General features: G+C 33.7%; 1 protein-coding gene across 1 annotated transcript in view; it reads left to right on the top strand.

The window, feature by feature from the left end:
* The first annotated feature begins 814 nt into the window (after positions 1–814).
* The window catches only part of LOC138332287 (serine/threonine-protein kinase TAO3-like), a 29,133-nt gene continuing 12,272 nt past the window's right edge, over positions 815–17,675 (top strand). The window contains exons 1-11 of the mRNA XM_069280316.1: positions 815–1,032; positions 7,223–7,474; positions 8,011–8,082; positions 8,285–8,386; positions 8,800–8,845; positions 9,196–9,345; positions 9,916–10,068; positions 10,633–10,808; positions 11,299–11,517; positions 13,664–13,822; positions 16,253–16,285. Coding sequence (XP_069136417.1) covers positions 7,343–7,474; positions 8,011–8,082; positions 8,285–8,386; positions 8,800–8,845; positions 9,196–9,345; positions 9,916–10,068; positions 10,633–10,808; positions 11,299–11,517; positions 13,664–13,822; positions 16,253–16,285 — 1,242 coding nt within the window. The 5' untranslated portion in view covers positions 815–1,032; positions 7,223–7,342. The remainder of the gene's footprint in view (positions 1,033–7,222; positions 7,475–8,010; positions 8,083–8,284; positions 8,387–8,799; positions 8,846–9,195; positions 9,346–9,915; positions 10,069–10,632; positions 10,809–11,298; positions 11,518–13,663; positions 13,823–16,252; positions 16,286–17,675) is intronic.

The raw sequence follows: 17,675 nt of genomic DNA, 5'->3' as shown, positions 1-17,675 counted from the left end.
AGAGATCCTTAAGGTTAACTAGTCTTTTTGTACCTCTTCGTTGGACGTTTTCTATGGTTTTTATATCTTTTTTGTCCAGGGAGACCAAACGATAGAACAGTATTCCAAATGAGGTCTAATTTTGGTTGACATGTACTTGTCCTAGCTGTGTTGATTTTTTGTCGTGCTTTGATTTTTTTCTCATTTAATAGGGGATGGTGTGTGAAGAAAAAAATATTTTGAGGTTTTCGGCTTTGTGGGTGGGGAGTTTGGGCGGGAGGTCGGAGAAAAAATTATATGTGCACTTATAATTACACTCTACAGAAAATGTGTAGATTCTTGGTAAAAAATAAAACAACAACAAATGTATTTTTTATAATTGACAGAACAATATGAGGTCCGTCGTTCGATTCTAATAGGAGGACTTAAATACCACAAATAGAAATCTACCATATGGCTATTTATGTCTCTATTAAATAAATTCAATGTATGCCCACTATATGCATTCTTGCGGAAAATAATGCAGAAATTATTATATAAATTAAAAAAATGATAAGATTATTTTAATTTCAAATTTGCATTGTGGTTTTCAATAATATTTGATGATATTAAATTTCTTTCTTATCTATCACCAACAATGTTTCTAAGCCACACAGTAATCAAACGTCAACAAAAATGACAACAATAACATTGTAGAACATTGTACACGCATTTCAAGAATTCAGCCAATGTAAGGAAGATGGGCCCATTTTTGACCTCGATATTTCGACCAATGGGTAAGTGGGAATATTTCACTGCCGAATATTAATTTTCCGGTGACGTAATGAAGGACTTCCACTAAAGTTTTTTGAAAACATAATAAGACTTTCATATGTGCAATAAACGCGTACAATCATGATAAAGAATATAGACATCAGTTCTAAGTGGTAATTAAAGCGCACGTGGTGTCGCCTCAAAAGTTGTCTGAAGTTTACGTCCCTTGTGAAGCTCCGGTTCTGACAGCGCATGCGTAGGCGTAGCCATATTGGAAGAGGAAAAAGAATACTGAAAGAGGTACGCTTGTAAACACTATGAAAAGTGATGTTTTACGACTGTCGATTATCTGATATTCTAATTAAGATTATATTGGGATAGTATGCTATTGATTAGCCAAGGTATGAAACGTACATGCTTCCCATTTATTCGAGAATACAACACGGAAGCGATGGTAACCCCCGTCTCGGTCATTGAGATCAGCATCAATTTCTTGCAATGGGAGGGGAGGTACATGGATGGGAATACGGTTTGAGAAATGTACTCTATTGCACTTCTGGACGTGCATATTTGTGTTTAATGCATATACGCAGCAGTGACCTGTATGTGTTATAAGTCTGAGTCACTCGGATCATTTTATTTGTCGCATTGCCGACAGCCTAGGGGTATTTTTCCGTTTCGGAAGTTGAATGTCTGAAATGTCCGTCTTCGATCTGCATAGTCGAAGCAACAGAACGATACGGCTGGGTCAGATAAACATTTATCCATACGTACATGTGTTTAATATTTCAGTCGACCAACATTATATGGGTACTTCTACAACCTATTATTGTTCTCAGGTTGATATCCGGTTTGACACTATCATACCCCACCCATGACAATTACTACAGTCCTGAGACAGCACTACATCTACCGGTCATCTTAATCATTGTCTGTGGGATGTAATTAATCTAATGGAGTATATGCATACACATTCACTTACAATCCCTACCGACTTACCTTGATTACATTGACATATTCAGGAATGTAGGTAAGCATGCAAACAGTCCAATCTAGGTCAAGTCTCAACAACACTATTACTCTATTGTCCAATATTTTGTGAGGTTTGTTTCTCTGTCTACGTACTTCATCTGCACCTGTGCGAAATATTTTTTAAAAAGTTCCATCCTGAAAAGACACAAGCTTTAGTACAGTATAGGGAAAAAGAACCTGAAAGGAAACCGACATTGCGAAAGTACACATTTGGACTGGCAAGGACTGTGAGTAAGTCGGACCAAACAAGATTTCGTCAGACCGAACATAAATGTGAATTTTTTAAGTAAACATAATTACTTTAAGTATCCAGGCAGCTGTTTTCATGATTATCTTATGCAGTTTACATTTTTGCCTGGTCTGGCACCTGCGTAATACTTCAGAGACGCCATTTCTACCGACTTTTGGTACTCAATGGTTGGCGGACAGTCGGTCCGGACCGGATTTAAAACAGGCACTCCGAGTCAAATTTTGCCGGACATGTCTGTTGGACTGGAAAATTTCACTATGTCCGAGGAAATGTGATAGTGTATATTTCATATATAAAACTCGGAGAGCAATACCGAGTAGGTCCCACATTGTGTAATAAGTTTTTCCATAGAATTTTATTTCGTTATGTGTATAAATGCGAAATGCATATTGATTTGTTCCTGCAGGGTACTGTAAGAAACATTGTTGATAATTTAAACTTGTAGTTAATTATGTTGTTGTATTTAAAAGGAGTCTGGTGCATTCCTGCAATTTATTATATTCTGATCAGGTTAAACTTTATTTCTAAGCTGTCTGTGGGCATGAATAAATGTTTGTGGTATTAACAATATTTTGGTAGGTGATGCGCGTATATGCGTACACATAATATACTATACAGATCAAAGAAGTAATATCAGCTTCAACAGTATGTTCCGGGTAACGCATATACAGGATCTTTACAAACTTATGTTTGTAGGATACAATTTACTTAAAACAAAAAGTATGTACATGTGATTGCAACTATGTAGACAAAATGAATTGTCAAATTTTCAAAACAGTCTACGTATACCCCTTTTCAAGACATGTAAAACAAACATGGTTCACATGATTTAGAATTAACAACAAAAAATAAAAGAAGCCATAGAAATAAAAAAAAAATAGTATAAAGTTAAATGCAATAGACCCTTCGATCAGCTAGTGGAGGTTGGTGGCGGAATATACTGGGTCTTAGCCATAAAATTCAAATGGATGCCACGATGGAGACAATTGAAATAGAAGTGAAAATTAATTCGCCTCAAGTCATACTTGTTTTCAGTCTAATAAACAACCCTGAAAAATATGCCAAATCCATTAGAATGAGATTAAAGCCACACTCTACGCAAATATCAACAAAAAGTAAAGTTATATTTGACCTTGATATTGTTAGTATTTGTAGATGTAGTTCAAATGAAGTATATCAAAGAATATTTAAAATGATTTCTTCATAACTTTGGTACAGCATTTGTTGAAAATCGATACTTGTAAACATGCCCTCGTTTTAAACTGGTCACCATAGAAGCTACAATTATTGCCGAATGGAAGTCGGAAAGTCCATGACACCTTCTCAGAAGAGTTCGGACAGACGTTACATAGTTACGGTAGTTATGAGACGTTCTCAACAACGACGTTACAACATTGGCTAACATTGGTTTGTTTGACTAAATGGGACCCACTTAGCGATGTTCAATAGTTATAAAATAACTTATTTGATTTCAATCAAAAGTTTCAGAATCATTATCGCTCATCTTGAGTTCTATTCTGTCCTGTCTCTGCATTATTTACAATAGGATTTTTTTATAATATTCTTCTAAATATAAAAAAGAATAAGACAGATAGGGATATTGAGGCTTTAGTGAATAAAAGAGAACTAATATAATCAAGATTCTGATATACAAAATTGTGTACATGATTGATAATCACATATAATAAATTTTGTTATGCAATGATGTATGTCATGATGTTCAAGATGAACCAACGTGTACATGTAGTAATTTGTCACAATGTACAATATAAACATGTGACTTGCATTGGTTACATATTGAACGTCAATGCTTATGATTGTGTAAATTAAGGGAAACGGTGGATTTATATATATGTTATTAATTATCTAATAATCTTAAACTTATTCTAACTTTTGTGTTGTGTACGCCGATACTTTGTTATTATTTTCTCTTTCTTCCTAATAAATTCTGAAGGCAAGTGATATGACTGAAGATCTCTTCAGGAAATAATATTTTATGGCTGGAGTAATAATATTTCCTTTACATAACTTAATTTACTATTAACAGTTAGCTTTATAGGGTTAACTCCCTTTACCATAAGTTGCTATTCACAGCTAGGGTTAACTCCCTTTACCATAAGTTGCTATTTACAGCTAGGATTAACTCCCTTTACCATAAGTTGCTATTCACAGCTAGGGTTAACTCCCTTTTCATAAGTTCCTACACAAGTTACTTTTCACAGCTAGGATTAACTCCCTTTACATAAGGTTCTATTCACAGCTAGGGTTAACTCCCTTTACATAACTTCCAACTCTCCTCCACCTCCTCAAACCTGGCCTTTCCTTAAAAATGACTTTGCAATTTGCTCTATAATAGGATGTTAAACCAAACTGTTGTCTGTCTCCCCATCCTTCTTACACAGTTCATGATCATGATACAGCTATTTGACTATTTCTCACAAGCACAGAGGGGATCTTTTAATTTTCAAATTCCAGATATGTGTTTCCTTCAGTCCAAAGTTCAGGTTGTGCATGTTCTATTTTTGGACTGATCGATCATGATAAGACAACAACCTGGCCAATTGATATGTTTATCTAAATTCTCGAGTTTTAACAAAGAAAATTTAGTACTATCTTTCGATTTCTCAATTGCGGTTTCTGAAGTGAAGACTCAACTTGGTCCATGTTGAAGTTTGTTAATGCTAATTATAAAATTTTATTGGCTTAGGTTTCTTCTGTTTAATTTCTACATGTGCTATCAGACATTGGATGATAGGTCTGAGTGAAAAACAACATGGCAGATTGGGGAACATGTTGGATTTTAATGATGAAATCTGTTGTCTCTGTTTTGCTATTTTGATTTGGTTTCATGAGTTCCTATTGTTTGATATTCTGGAGCCATTTTGATAAGCAGGTATATTAACTGCAAGCTAAGGGCAAGAGTAATATTGACAAATAAGAAAGTAACTAACTGGTGCTTAGATATAAAATATACATGCATGGTACATATTGTTAGCGGGCAATGTCCATTGGTTCTAAATTCAATCTCAGTTCACTTTTATTGGAGATTGCAATAGATGGATATCTTTACTAGTTTAGATGATTGAACAAGTTAGGTCCAGATAGAATACCAAGGTATATATATATAAAGTATTTGTAGTTTCATTTATGATCATATAGTGTCATAAAATATTTTGAAGAAAAGAGATCTAGAATGAATTGGAAAAGCAGTGAAGAGATTAATTCATGTTACTTTTGCAATACTCGTATGTATTTACCATATGAATAATTTATGGTGGATGCCATGCAAGTATGCAGCATACAACACCTGCAGCTGAACAGTGATGTAGCTATAGCTAGAGTTAGAGTTAGACAGATTATGTTTGGCTAAACCAGATTAGAACAAAAATGCAGAATCAAAATTCAAATGCTCAAATATTTTCATTCAATTCAGACATTACATTTATCTTATTTTACTGAAGAGTTATGTGAATAAATTATCAGTAATAGAAGACTTCCAGTAAAGTAATATAAGATGTCTATTAATATTGTTTTTACAAACATTATAATTATTCTTGTAAATGTACGACCATGGACTTATTTAATTTCTTTAGGACAATTTAGGTCTTTGGTTAAACTACTATCAAGGGTATTTATAAGTATTGCCTTTTGGATATATATTTTTTATAAGATAAAAAATTGAAAACATATGATATTGTACACCTATTAAATGAAGGGTTTCTTTACCTATAGAATTGTTTACTGAAGGATCTGTGCCAGGAGAAAAGAATTTGAAAATTTATAGGCAAATGTTTATGACCACTAAACATTCCTTGAATACATACATAAGCACATGTATTTATCTGTAGGTGTATATAGATGCAGAACACCACACAGGTAAAAACTGTCTTTATTGTGTAGTAAGACAACTTTAGTAGCTAAACAAACCAAGAAATAAAAGAAATGAAAAAAAGTTTATATCTGTAGAAAGATATTTTTGGTCCAGCATTCCTGTACACTGTGGGTATTGTTTAAAGTATAATTGATATTGTATGTAGCATAAACGTGGTCATCAAAGAAGAGCAAATTGTATCCATTGTCACTGTGCAGTATAGGGATATTGTGTTTGTACTACCCAGGTAGTCATGTGGAAGGGCTCATTGTCAGCATTCTAGATCAGTTTTATTCTATCAACATGAAGTAGTGCTCTTGCAATTGGTTTACTGTAAATTACGTATATTTTAGCATTATTGAGAAGTTGTGAATTCATCACTGCACTAACCTGTTCTTAATCAGATTTCACTTAAAAATTTTCAGATTGTGTGGGGTAAAGGAAGATATCTGACTCTATATATAGATTATTGCTGATACTAAAGTATTTGTGCCAACAAGGAGAAAAAAATGAATTATGAAATTGAGAATTTTTAAAGGATAACAAATCAATTTTGAATTTGATTAATGTATTATTTCATGCTAATACAAGCAAGGCAATTTATTTTATCCCACATGTCTAACAATCAATCATGAACATGAAATTAAAGAATCGGACAACAAAAACATAATAATAGTTTTATCAATAAAAAGTAATGCAAATTTATATAGGGATTGGATTTCGCTTTTATGTTAACCATGCTTGTATGGAACAATTCCTCTAAGAATATATTCTATGGGGTGCGCTATTTTTTCCCGTTTCTTCATACAATTGTTAATTTTAAAAGTGTTTGTATCATATATAAATATAAAACATATATGTATTGTTTACATTTTTCCAAAATTCTATGGAAAACAACAATATATACATGTAATGATGCGTCAAAATGTAAACAAAGTCATGTGTTTCTTTTAAAAAAAGTAGCCCCTTTACGTTGCATAGAACATTTTCATACGTAAGTTCAATGTTACCATGCAGTTATGGTAAACAAAATCGGCTAGTACTTGCGTATAGTGATCAAGCCTAGCAAGTGTAATTATAGACAAATGGTCAGAATGTGCTATTTTATGGCTTTATTTGTAAAAATTAATGTTACTGGTAATTAAAAATTCCAGGGCCATAATATAACACAGTGAGGTTCTTCTTACTGAAAGAAACTACTGATGTTTCGACCCATATCAGATTTCATTTAGAAAATTATAGCAGAAAGAGATCATGAGATTATATTCATCTATTTTGAAATAGAATACAATAGGATACAGTTTTTGTATATGAAACCGTCTGATTTTTATTTTCAGGTAAATTTGACAGACAAGGGCAGATAACTATATTCACATGATCAGAGACAGGCTCTTGTACCCTTTCAAAGACCTTGACCCTCGGTAGACCAGGCCAAGGTCAGAATTGAAGGGGTCAACATGCCCCATTCCAAGGCAGGAAGCCTCAAAGATCCGGATATTGCAGGACTCTTCTTTTACAATGAAGACCCAGAAAAGATATTTGTTGACCTACGAGAAATTGGCCATGGCAGTTTTGGTGCAGTATACTTTGTAAGTATATTCTTAAAAAATTGATGATAAACTGTAATGCTGGTTATTAGTGCAGGTAAAAAAAATCAAAATTTCCAGTAAAAGCAAGTAAATTGGATTTTAGTGGTTTTAAATTTTCATGATCTTTACTGTATGTATGATTCAACCATTTCTAATATTTTGTGAATCAAATTTTTGCAATCATAGCATCTACAAAATCGCAAAAATAATCAGCTATACGTTATCTGAAACAATATAATATTCAAGACTCTAGGACTAAATCAACATTCAATTCAGAATTAAGTATTTGTATCCTTTAATGCATTGATTAGAGGATTGCAGATTGTTTTGGTTTTGGAGAGGTCGAATTTGGAATTTCAAATTAAATTTAACAACATGTAAAGATCAGATAAAAATTATGTCTTGTGTTGATATGTTTTATATTGAATTATTTTATCTAACAATTTAATTGATTTATATAAATTAAGTGAAATGTTCCGTTTACTAAGAAAATTATTTGGTTTTGTATTTTAATTCTAACCACTTGACTGTTTCAGGCCAGAAATATTGTCAACAAGGAGATTGTGGCGATTAAGAAGATGTCCTACAACGGGAAGCAAGCCAACGAGGTAAGGCCATGTATTTACTTGTGTACTGATTTATACACCCTATTGAAAGGAAGAAGGAATAAACACAGTACACTAATAAAATATGGGTCCTAATTAATGATTAAGATGATTAAAAATAATATGTGAACATACTAGAAATATTAAGTCATTTTTCAAATAAGTACATGTTATATATTTCGTTCTCACAAACTGTGTATTTCAGAAATGGCAGGATATTATCAAGGAAGTACGGTTCCTGCGGCAGTTAAAACACAGACATGTCATAGACTATAAAGGATGTTACCTCCGAGAGCACACAGCATGGGTAAGTGTCGGGATGATATGGGCTAAAGCAGTGATAACCCAGTTTAACATCCAAGATTACAAATTCAACTTTGATTTTTATGCACCCAAAATTAAATCGGCTCCTAAAATCACAACCCATCTTAATGTTGATTTTAAAAATCATGCATGACAGGGGGAAGCAGTGGCTGAGTAGTTAAAGTGAATCAATATGATTATTAAAAGCTAGCTTAATTTCCACGTTCAGGATAACCAGTTCAAAAACCTATATGGTGCACATTGGGGGTTTCTCAGACTATTTCAGCATTCTCACAAAATCTGGCTTGTCTTTAAATGACTCGTGCTGTTGAAAATATAATATGTAAAAAAAAAAACCCCAAAAAAAATTCTTACTTATGTACATGGTTTAATGAAGATTATTGTTTATGTTTGTAGCTGGTGATGGAGTATTGTCTGGGCTCGGCCTCGGATATCGTAGAAGGTAGGTGCAGGATTGAAAGTTTAGATTGTTGCTTTATAGAAATCGAATGCGAAGTATTCCAGTATTCATTAAGTGATATTTTATTCAAATATCAATCTCACTAAAAAAAATTCGTCTGTAGATGGATTTCTTCTTTAAATTACTTCATTGTCATTAATGAAATGATATGAATTGAAGGTTTTCTTATAAAAAAATCTTTAGGTGAGATTGTCAGCTTTAAATACACTGTATTTAAAATCATTATATGGACATGTTGCATCGTTTAAACAAAAAGTGAAATCAGTAAGCTTCTCTGAATATCAATATGCTATGATAACTCTATCGTTGAATTGTGTCATGCTTTGTTTAAGTTCATAAGAAACCATTGAAGGAGATAGAGATCGCGGCTATCTGTCACGATGCTTTAGAGGGACTGGCTTACCTACATACTCAGGGCAAGATACACAGAGATATCAAGGCGGGCAATATACTGCTGACAGAAAACGGCACGGTCAAATTAGGTAAGTGCTAGAGCCCCGAGACATTAAGGCGGGCAGTATACTGCTGACAGAAAATGGCACGGTCAAATTAGCTAAGTACCAGGGCCCCAAGACATCAAGGCAGGCAGTATACTGCTGACAGAAAATGGCACGGTCAAATTAGGTAAGTACTAGAGCCCCGAGACATTAAGGCGGGCAGTATACTGCTGACAGAAAACGGCACGGTCAAATTAGGTAAATACTAGAGCCCCGAGACATTAAGGCGGGCAGTATACTGCTGACAGAAAACGGCACCATCAAATTAGCCAAGTAGACCAATTCCTGATGCTTTGTTCTAGCAAATGTGACTACCTTTAGCAAATTTTGTGATTTGAAATTTATTTCCAATTTGAATCTGCAAAAGTTTATCTCCACAAACTCTTTCTAAATTTGAAATTGCAAAATTTAATGGCTGTGAAAAAATGTGGTTTACAGTAAGTATCTGGTGTTCATACTTAACTGAATTGAAGCTTTATTTATGGGTTACTCTAAGCCCACTTCAAAGTCACTGTATAGTCTTCTGTTCTAATTACATGCTTCTGTCTGTTTCAGCGGACTTTGGTTCAGCTTCTCTGATAAGTCCTGCCAACTCCTTTGTTGGGACGCCCTACTGGATGGCTCCTGAGGTGATTCTTGCGATGGACGAGGGACAGTACGACGGCAAGTCGGACGTCTGGTCAATGGGCATCACCTGTATAGAATTAGGTAAGCCTGTCAGGTGATAAGTTCTGATGACTAAATACAAATAATGTTGAAAAATAAAAACTTTAATTTCCAAAATACAATGTATAAGAAAAGTTTTTTGAAATTTTGAAGGAAATTTTCTCTACAGATCTCAGATCTTGTTCTTGTGTTTAACTTTGCAACTGAGCATTTATTACCTAATGATGTGGTTGTCATCTCTATCTGTTTAATTTTCCATCTGAGCGTTAATTTTATTGTTGTGTTTAATTATCCATCTGAGCATTAATTTTATGGTTGTGTTTAATTTTCCATCTGAGCGTTAACTTTATGGTTGTGTTTAATTTTCCATCTGAGCGTTAACTTAACGGTTGTGTTTAATTTTCCATTTGAGCGCTAACTTTATGGTTGTGTTTAATTTTCCAGCTGAGCGTTAACTTTATGGTTGTGTTTCCAGCTGAGCGTTAACTTTACGGTTGTGTTTCCATCTGAGTGTTAACTTTACGGTTGTGTCTAAGTTTCCATTTGAGCATTTATTACCTACCGGTATTGAAGTGTTTGTAATCTTTTTACCTATTGATTTTCCAGCTGAGCGTAAGCCGCCATTATTTAATATGAATGCCATGAGTGCTCTGTATCACATCGCCCAGAACGACCCGCCCACACTGGCTGGTGGGGAGTGGTCCGACGATTTCCGACACTTTGTAGACTCCTGCCTCGCCAAACTCCCCTGTGATAGGCCGACCTCCTCAGAGATATTAAAGGTAAAAACTCTGTGATAGGCCGTCGACCTCCTCAAAGATTTTAAAGGTAAAAACTCTGATAGTCCGACCTCCTCAGAGATTTTAAAGGTAAAAAACCCTTTGATAGGCCGCCAACCTCCTCAGCTTTTAAAGGTAAAAACTCTGTGATAGATCAACCTACTCAGAGATTTTAAATGATAGATCGACCTGTTCAGAGATCTAAAAGGTAAATATTCTTGTGATAGGCCAACCTCTTCATCTTATCCAGATTTCAATTTCAACAAGAGAAAGAAATGGATTTGTGTGCACAGGGATTATAAGTCATTTCAAATTAAGCTGTAATTCAATACATATATCAATTTCTAATTAAGTGATTTCGACTGTAGGTAATTAATATATGGTAAGGGTTAAAGTAACATTTCATCACAAATATATAATAAATAAAATAAAAATACCTTAAATTTATAAAATGATTCAAACGAAGTTAAGTGTACTTTATTTGTTTGTGTAGCATCATTTCCTGGAGGGAACTGGCCCTAGTAGTGTTATCATAGACCTAATTCAGCGTACCAAGGATGCCGTGCGAGAGCTGGACAACCTACAGTATCGTCGAATGAAGAAGATCCTCATGGTGGATGTGATAGAGGGAGAGAGCAGTTCAAATGGTCCAGCGTCGGATGATTTTACCACGGACGATTCTTCCCAGGTCAGTCCTTGTGACCCCTCTTTGGTAAGTCTCTTCCCTTACTCCGCTTGACCGTTGCTGTGTGTCCAGTGGTTTTTGCCTGCAGCCTGCATGCTGCCTGTCTGTGTGACTCACTTACCCATCAGGTATCCAGTAGGTATCCAGGAGGTATCCATGGTAACCAATGCACACTGATCACTGCAGAAGGTATCCATGGTAACCAATACACACTGATCATTGTGTAGAAAGTATCCATGGTAACCAATGTACACTGATCACTGCAGAAGGTATCCATGGTAACCAATGTACACTGATCACTGCAGAAGGTATCCATGGTAACCAATACACACTGATCATTGTGTAGAAAGTATCCATGGTAACCAATGTACACTGATCACTGTAGAAAGTATCCATGGTAACCAATGTACACTGATCACTGTAGAAAGTATCCATGGTAACCAATCTACACTGATCACTGTAGAAAGTATCCATGGTAACCAATCTACACTGATCACTGTGCAGAAGGTATCCATGGTATCCAATCTACACTGATCACTAAAGAAGTTCCATAGTAACCAATGTAAACTGATCACTTTGCAGAAGATATCCATGGTAACAAATCTACACTGATCACTCTATAGAAGGTTTCCATGGTAACCAATATACCCTGATCACTGTTCAGAAGAGCCATAGTAACCAATATAAACTGATCTTTGTGCAGAAGATATCCATGGCAACCAATGTAAACTGATCACTCTATAGAAGGTATCCATAAAAGGTATCCATGGTAACCAATGTACACTGATCACTGTGTAGAAATTATCGATGTTAACCAATGTAAAATGAGAACTGTGCAGAAGATATCCATTGTGACCTATATTTTGTCCAGTAGGTATATATGTTAACCATTGTAAACTAAATGACCTTTGTTCAGGAAGTACAGAAATTGTTAAAAATAGTTTGCATTCTAATACTTGAAAATTCCATTCAGTGATTTTTCTCCTTATATAACTGGGGTCGATTAACGACCCCATTCCCAATGCCAAACCCCCAAACTTTTTTCCGAATTATAATGAAAATTTCCCAAATCAAATCTCTGAAAGACAAACAAAACCCGAAAATCTCTCCCCTCTTTGTTTAATCTAAAACAACCTACTCTGAAGCTGTTGTGATGGTCATCATCATTTGATAAAATGAAACAGTTTACTGTTTTACAATATCTAATCATCTATAACACCATGTTCAGTAATAGGAAACTTTTCCCCAAAACTGCTCTTTGTGCGATTAAAAATTCCCAATTTGTTACAAAAACTTTTTCCCCAAAATACCCTGAAAAATCACTGCCATTGATATTAATGGAACAATTATTCCTGTTTTGAGCCCCTGACACTGATTGGCTGTTAATTGTTTAATTGATGAGGTTGTAATATGTGTGATTTTGTCATGGCTTCAGATTCTATGACCACAGAATTAGTATCCACTTTAGGTTACCCAAATGTTCCCTCTGTTGACTGGTCCATCCTTTGTTAAACTAAGGACATGTGATAAAGCAACCAAAATTAAAGTATACATATTGTTTTATCACATAACCTTAGCAAATAGACTATTTTGATTTGATATGGAATTGTTTTAATGCTTCAAACTGATGTGTATTTTTGCTTTGTCAATGTCGTTTATGATATTCCAATTTTACATGCATACAAATATTGTTTTTGTGGACGTTTTTGCATGGTTTCCATTCCCATTTTACATTAAAATAATAATTTAGAAGATGTTGTATTTTTCGTTGGTTTATACTGTGGTTATCACATTTTCTAACATTTATTTTGTGGATGAAAATATGACTGTTCATCTTTTTGTGTGCATGGATACTATTTGATTTTAAAGAAGAAAATAACTTATTGAAAAGTCTTGTCAATGTTTCCATTTGTGAGTCTTACCTTATTATCAAGCTTTTTGTCTTGGCCAACATCTTTTCCAATTCCTGTGCAAAGTGTTCAATGTTCAGTTCTTGAAATAAGTCCTTACAACAAACTCTGCAACAATTATATATTTGTGACACGGAATGTATTGTTCATATAGCATGCTGCTAGAGTGTGTTTAATCTACAGTCTTTGTAAAAAGTTCCTCTGTAAAAGTTGACACACTGAGAGACATGTAGAATCTGATAATACATTGTTTTATTTTCCAGGATGACGACAATATAGACAGTAGCACCAGTAAATCTAGTAGTATGACGAGTCAGCATTCAATGCCCAGTAGTAACCTCAGCAGCAAGTCCAGTAGCCAGAGCAGTCTGCAGGGTATCTCTACCGATGACAGTGGCTCCACCTTCCCCCGCGAACGTAGTGTAAGTATATAGGGTATCTCCACCGATGACGGTGGCTCCACCTTCCCCCGCGAACATAGTGTAAGTATCTATATATAGGGTATCTCCACCGATGAATCTATATATAGGGTATCTCCACCGATGACAGTGGCTCCACCTTCCTCCGCGTAGTGTAAGTATCTATATATAGGGTATCTCCACCGATTACAGTGGCTCCACCTTCCCCTGCAAACGTAGTGTAAGTATCTAAATATAGGGTGGCTCTACTGACGACAGTGGCTCCATCTTCCCTTGCAAACGTAGTGTAAGTATCTAAATATAGGGTATCTCCACCGGCGACAGTGGCTCCACCTTCCCCCGTGAACATAGTGTTAGTATCTATATATAGAGTATCTCCACCGATGACAGTGGCTCCACCTTTCCAGCAAATATAATGAAAAGGTATCCAAGCTTATAATAATTGTGTCCACTTTTTCAATGTTTGCAGTGTAGTCATTCTATTCCACTGATAAAAATGTACACTCCTTCAGCCTAGGAATTGAGGGATATTTTCAAACAATACAAAGAATTTATAAATACAGGGAACTTCATTAATATTAATACTCCCTTCCTTAAGTATCTACATAGTGTACACAGCTACTGCAGGACATTTTCTATTTGGTCTCGAATGTTTTTTTGTTTTTTTGTTAAATTTGATGGTTAAAATGAATTGGTTTATTGTAGCTTTGAGTAGAATTTGATAATAAGAGGGTCGTGTACTAAATGACCTGTATTGGAACTACATGATAATATATGATACTGAGTAATCCCCAGTACAGTACCTTTGCTAAACATTTCTTTTTCTAAAATAAAAGATAATAATAATATCCCCCGTACATTACCTTTGCTAAACATTTCTTTTTCTAAAATAAAAGATAATATAAGTATCCCCCATACATTACCTTTGCTTAACATTTCTTTTTCTAAAATAAAAGATAATATAAGTATCCCCCATACATTACCTTTGCTAAACATTTCTTTTTCTAAAATAAAAGATAATATAAGTATCCCCCATACATTACCTTTGCTAAACATTTCTTTTTCTAAAATAAAAGATAATATAAGTATCCCCCATACATTACCTTTGCTAAACATTTCTTTTTCTAAAATAAAAGATAATATAAGTATCCCCCATACATTACCTTTGCTAAACATTTCTTTTTCTAAAATAAAAGATTATATAAGTATCCCCCATACATTACCTTTGCTAAACATTTCTTTTTCTAAAATAAAAGATAATATAAGTATCCCCCATACATTACCTTTGCTAAACATTTCTTTTTCTAAAATAAAAGATAATATAAGTATCCCCCATACATTACCTTTGCTAAACATTTCTTTTTCTAAAATAAAAGATTATATAAGTATCCCCCATACATTACCTTTGCTAAACATTTCTTTTTCTAAAATAAAAGATTATATAAGTATCCCCCATACATTACCTTTGCTAAACATTTCTTTTTCTAAAATAAAAGATAATATAAGTATCCCCCATACATTACCTTTGCTAAACATTTCTTTTTCTAAAATAAAAGATTATATAAGTATCCCCCATACATTACCTTTGCTAAACATTTCTTTTTCTAAAATAAAAGATTATATAAGTATCCCCCATACATTACCTTTGCTAAACATTTCTTTTTCTAAAATAAAAGATAATATAAGTATCCCCCATACATTACCTTTGCTTAACATTTCTTTTTCTAAAATAAAAGATTATATAAGTATCCCCCATACATTACCTTTGCTAAACATTTCTTTTTCTAAAATAAAAGATTATATAAGTATCCCCCATACATTACCTTTGCTAAACATTTCTTTTTCTAAAATAAAAGATAATATAAGTATCCCCCATACATTACCTTTGCTAAACATTTCTTTTTCTAAAATAAAAGATAATATAAGTATCCCCCATACATTACCTTTGCTAAACATTTCTTTTTCTAAAATAAAAGATTATATAAGATATTATAAGTATCCCCCCATACATTACCTTTGCTAAACATTTCTTTTTCTAAAATAAAAGATTATATAAGTATCCCCCATACATTACCTTTGCTTAACATTTCTTTTTCTAAAATAAAAGATTATATAAGTATCCCCCATACATTACCTTTGCTAAACATTTCTTTTTCTAAAATAAAAGATAATATAAGTAGTGGTATGTATTGATGTTAGGTTGAAATTGAATTATACTAAAGTCTGAATAATACAGTTCTCTAGTCAAAAATGAGCTCTACTTCCATATTTATTTGTCCTAAGCTTCATTGCTCTTTGAACTATAAATGTTAATGAGGTTTGACCTTTGAACTATGAATGTTAATGAGGTTTGCCCTTTGAACTATGAATGATAATGAGGTTTGACCTTTGAACTATAAATGTTAATGAGGTTTGCCCTTTGTCTCACTGTAGCCGCCTCCCACACTTCAGTCCTACATTCTACAGGTAACGAGGTTAAAGTTCGCATCATGTTGGTTGTCTGTTTTGTCGTGTATTGTCGAGGCTAACCTTTCACAGCATCATCAATCCTAATATTGTTTGTAGCATTTGTCCATCTGCTATTCAATCACTATGTGTCTTGTGAGTAGAATAAATTAAGAAACTGTTTTGTAATGTTAAAATTGAAACACCAAGCACTGAGACCCAGTATTCTGTTATCAGCAAGTTATGCTTTGAATTATTTAATCTGTATTTTGATGACTGTGGGCTTCAGTGCCCTTTGACCAATCATCTTTTGACTTTTGAGTTTGAAATTTGAATTAGCTAGAAAGCACTTTCCTTGTAATGTTGTAATGTCCGCAAAACTGTTCCCTTCTTACTTGATGTTAGTAGTACAATTATATAAAGTACAACTTTGCTGCGAGACAATATTCCAATTTATAAGATGCACATGTAGTCTTTTACATGTACTTTTAGTCTATTTTTAGTAGCATTTGAAATAGTTGTGTAAAAAATTCACACTAGGACCTAACAACTTGTGACCCATAAAGGCTTGTACGTGCTTATAGTGTGCATCCCCATTCTTCTTTTATAATCATATGAGAAAAAGTGTGCTTTGAATATACACAAGAATTTACAATACTATTATTTTGTAACTTGGGAGTATTAGTTTCAAATGGATGTTTGCATACATTTTCTCAGGTTAGAAAGTTTGTTTATCTGAAGATTCTTATTCCTATTGGTTGTGTTTCAAAAATCTCTACATGAACTTAGATTTATATTAACATTTTGTAATGGAAATATCAGATTGAAGTGCTAGAGTTGTGTTTGTTATAACTTAATTGTGATTTGTCTACCTAACAGATAATCTGCATGAGATTTCGCTCTTTTGAAAGAAAAAAATTATTTTTCAAAAATACCCCATTGATCTGAAGAAAAAAAACTAACAATTAAAATTTGCATGAAAAAATTTATGACCTTAGTTGAAAAATAAAGATATTCTGAGATGGTAGCGTGAAATGACATGTATAGATTCAGTATTGGGCATCTTTATATAGTTGTTTGTGGCGTCCAGGTTCCTTTGCTTGAATTGTATTGTGACTTACAATACATTTTAGAAATAAGTGATTGGTCATCAAATTTTAACTTTCTAATGTTTATTTCTGAAAATTCTGGTGTTAACGTTTATTCACTGATATTGTTTTGTAGCCGACATATTGATTTACATTTAGGTTGTCTGTTAATGTCTTTCAAATATAAAATCATATCAAATGAGTAAGAAATTTGAAAGTATGCTAACTGTTAAAAGCAAAAAAAAAAAGAGAAAAAAACAAAGTCAAAACCTCCTGCAACAAAAATGTAATTTTTTGACAGGATGTGGTCACCATGCTGTGTG

This window comes from Argopecten irradians, chromosome 9 (assembly GCF_041381155.1).
Source record: "Argopecten irradians isolate NY chromosome 9, Ai_NY, whole genome shotgun sequence".
NCBI classification, from domain to species: domain Eukaryota; kingdom Metazoa; phylum Mollusca; class Bivalvia; order Pectinida; family Pectinidae; genus Argopecten; species Argopecten irradians.
The sequence above is the reverse complement of the archived record's forward strand: the minus strand, read 5'-3'. Positions and strand labels throughout refer to the sequence as shown.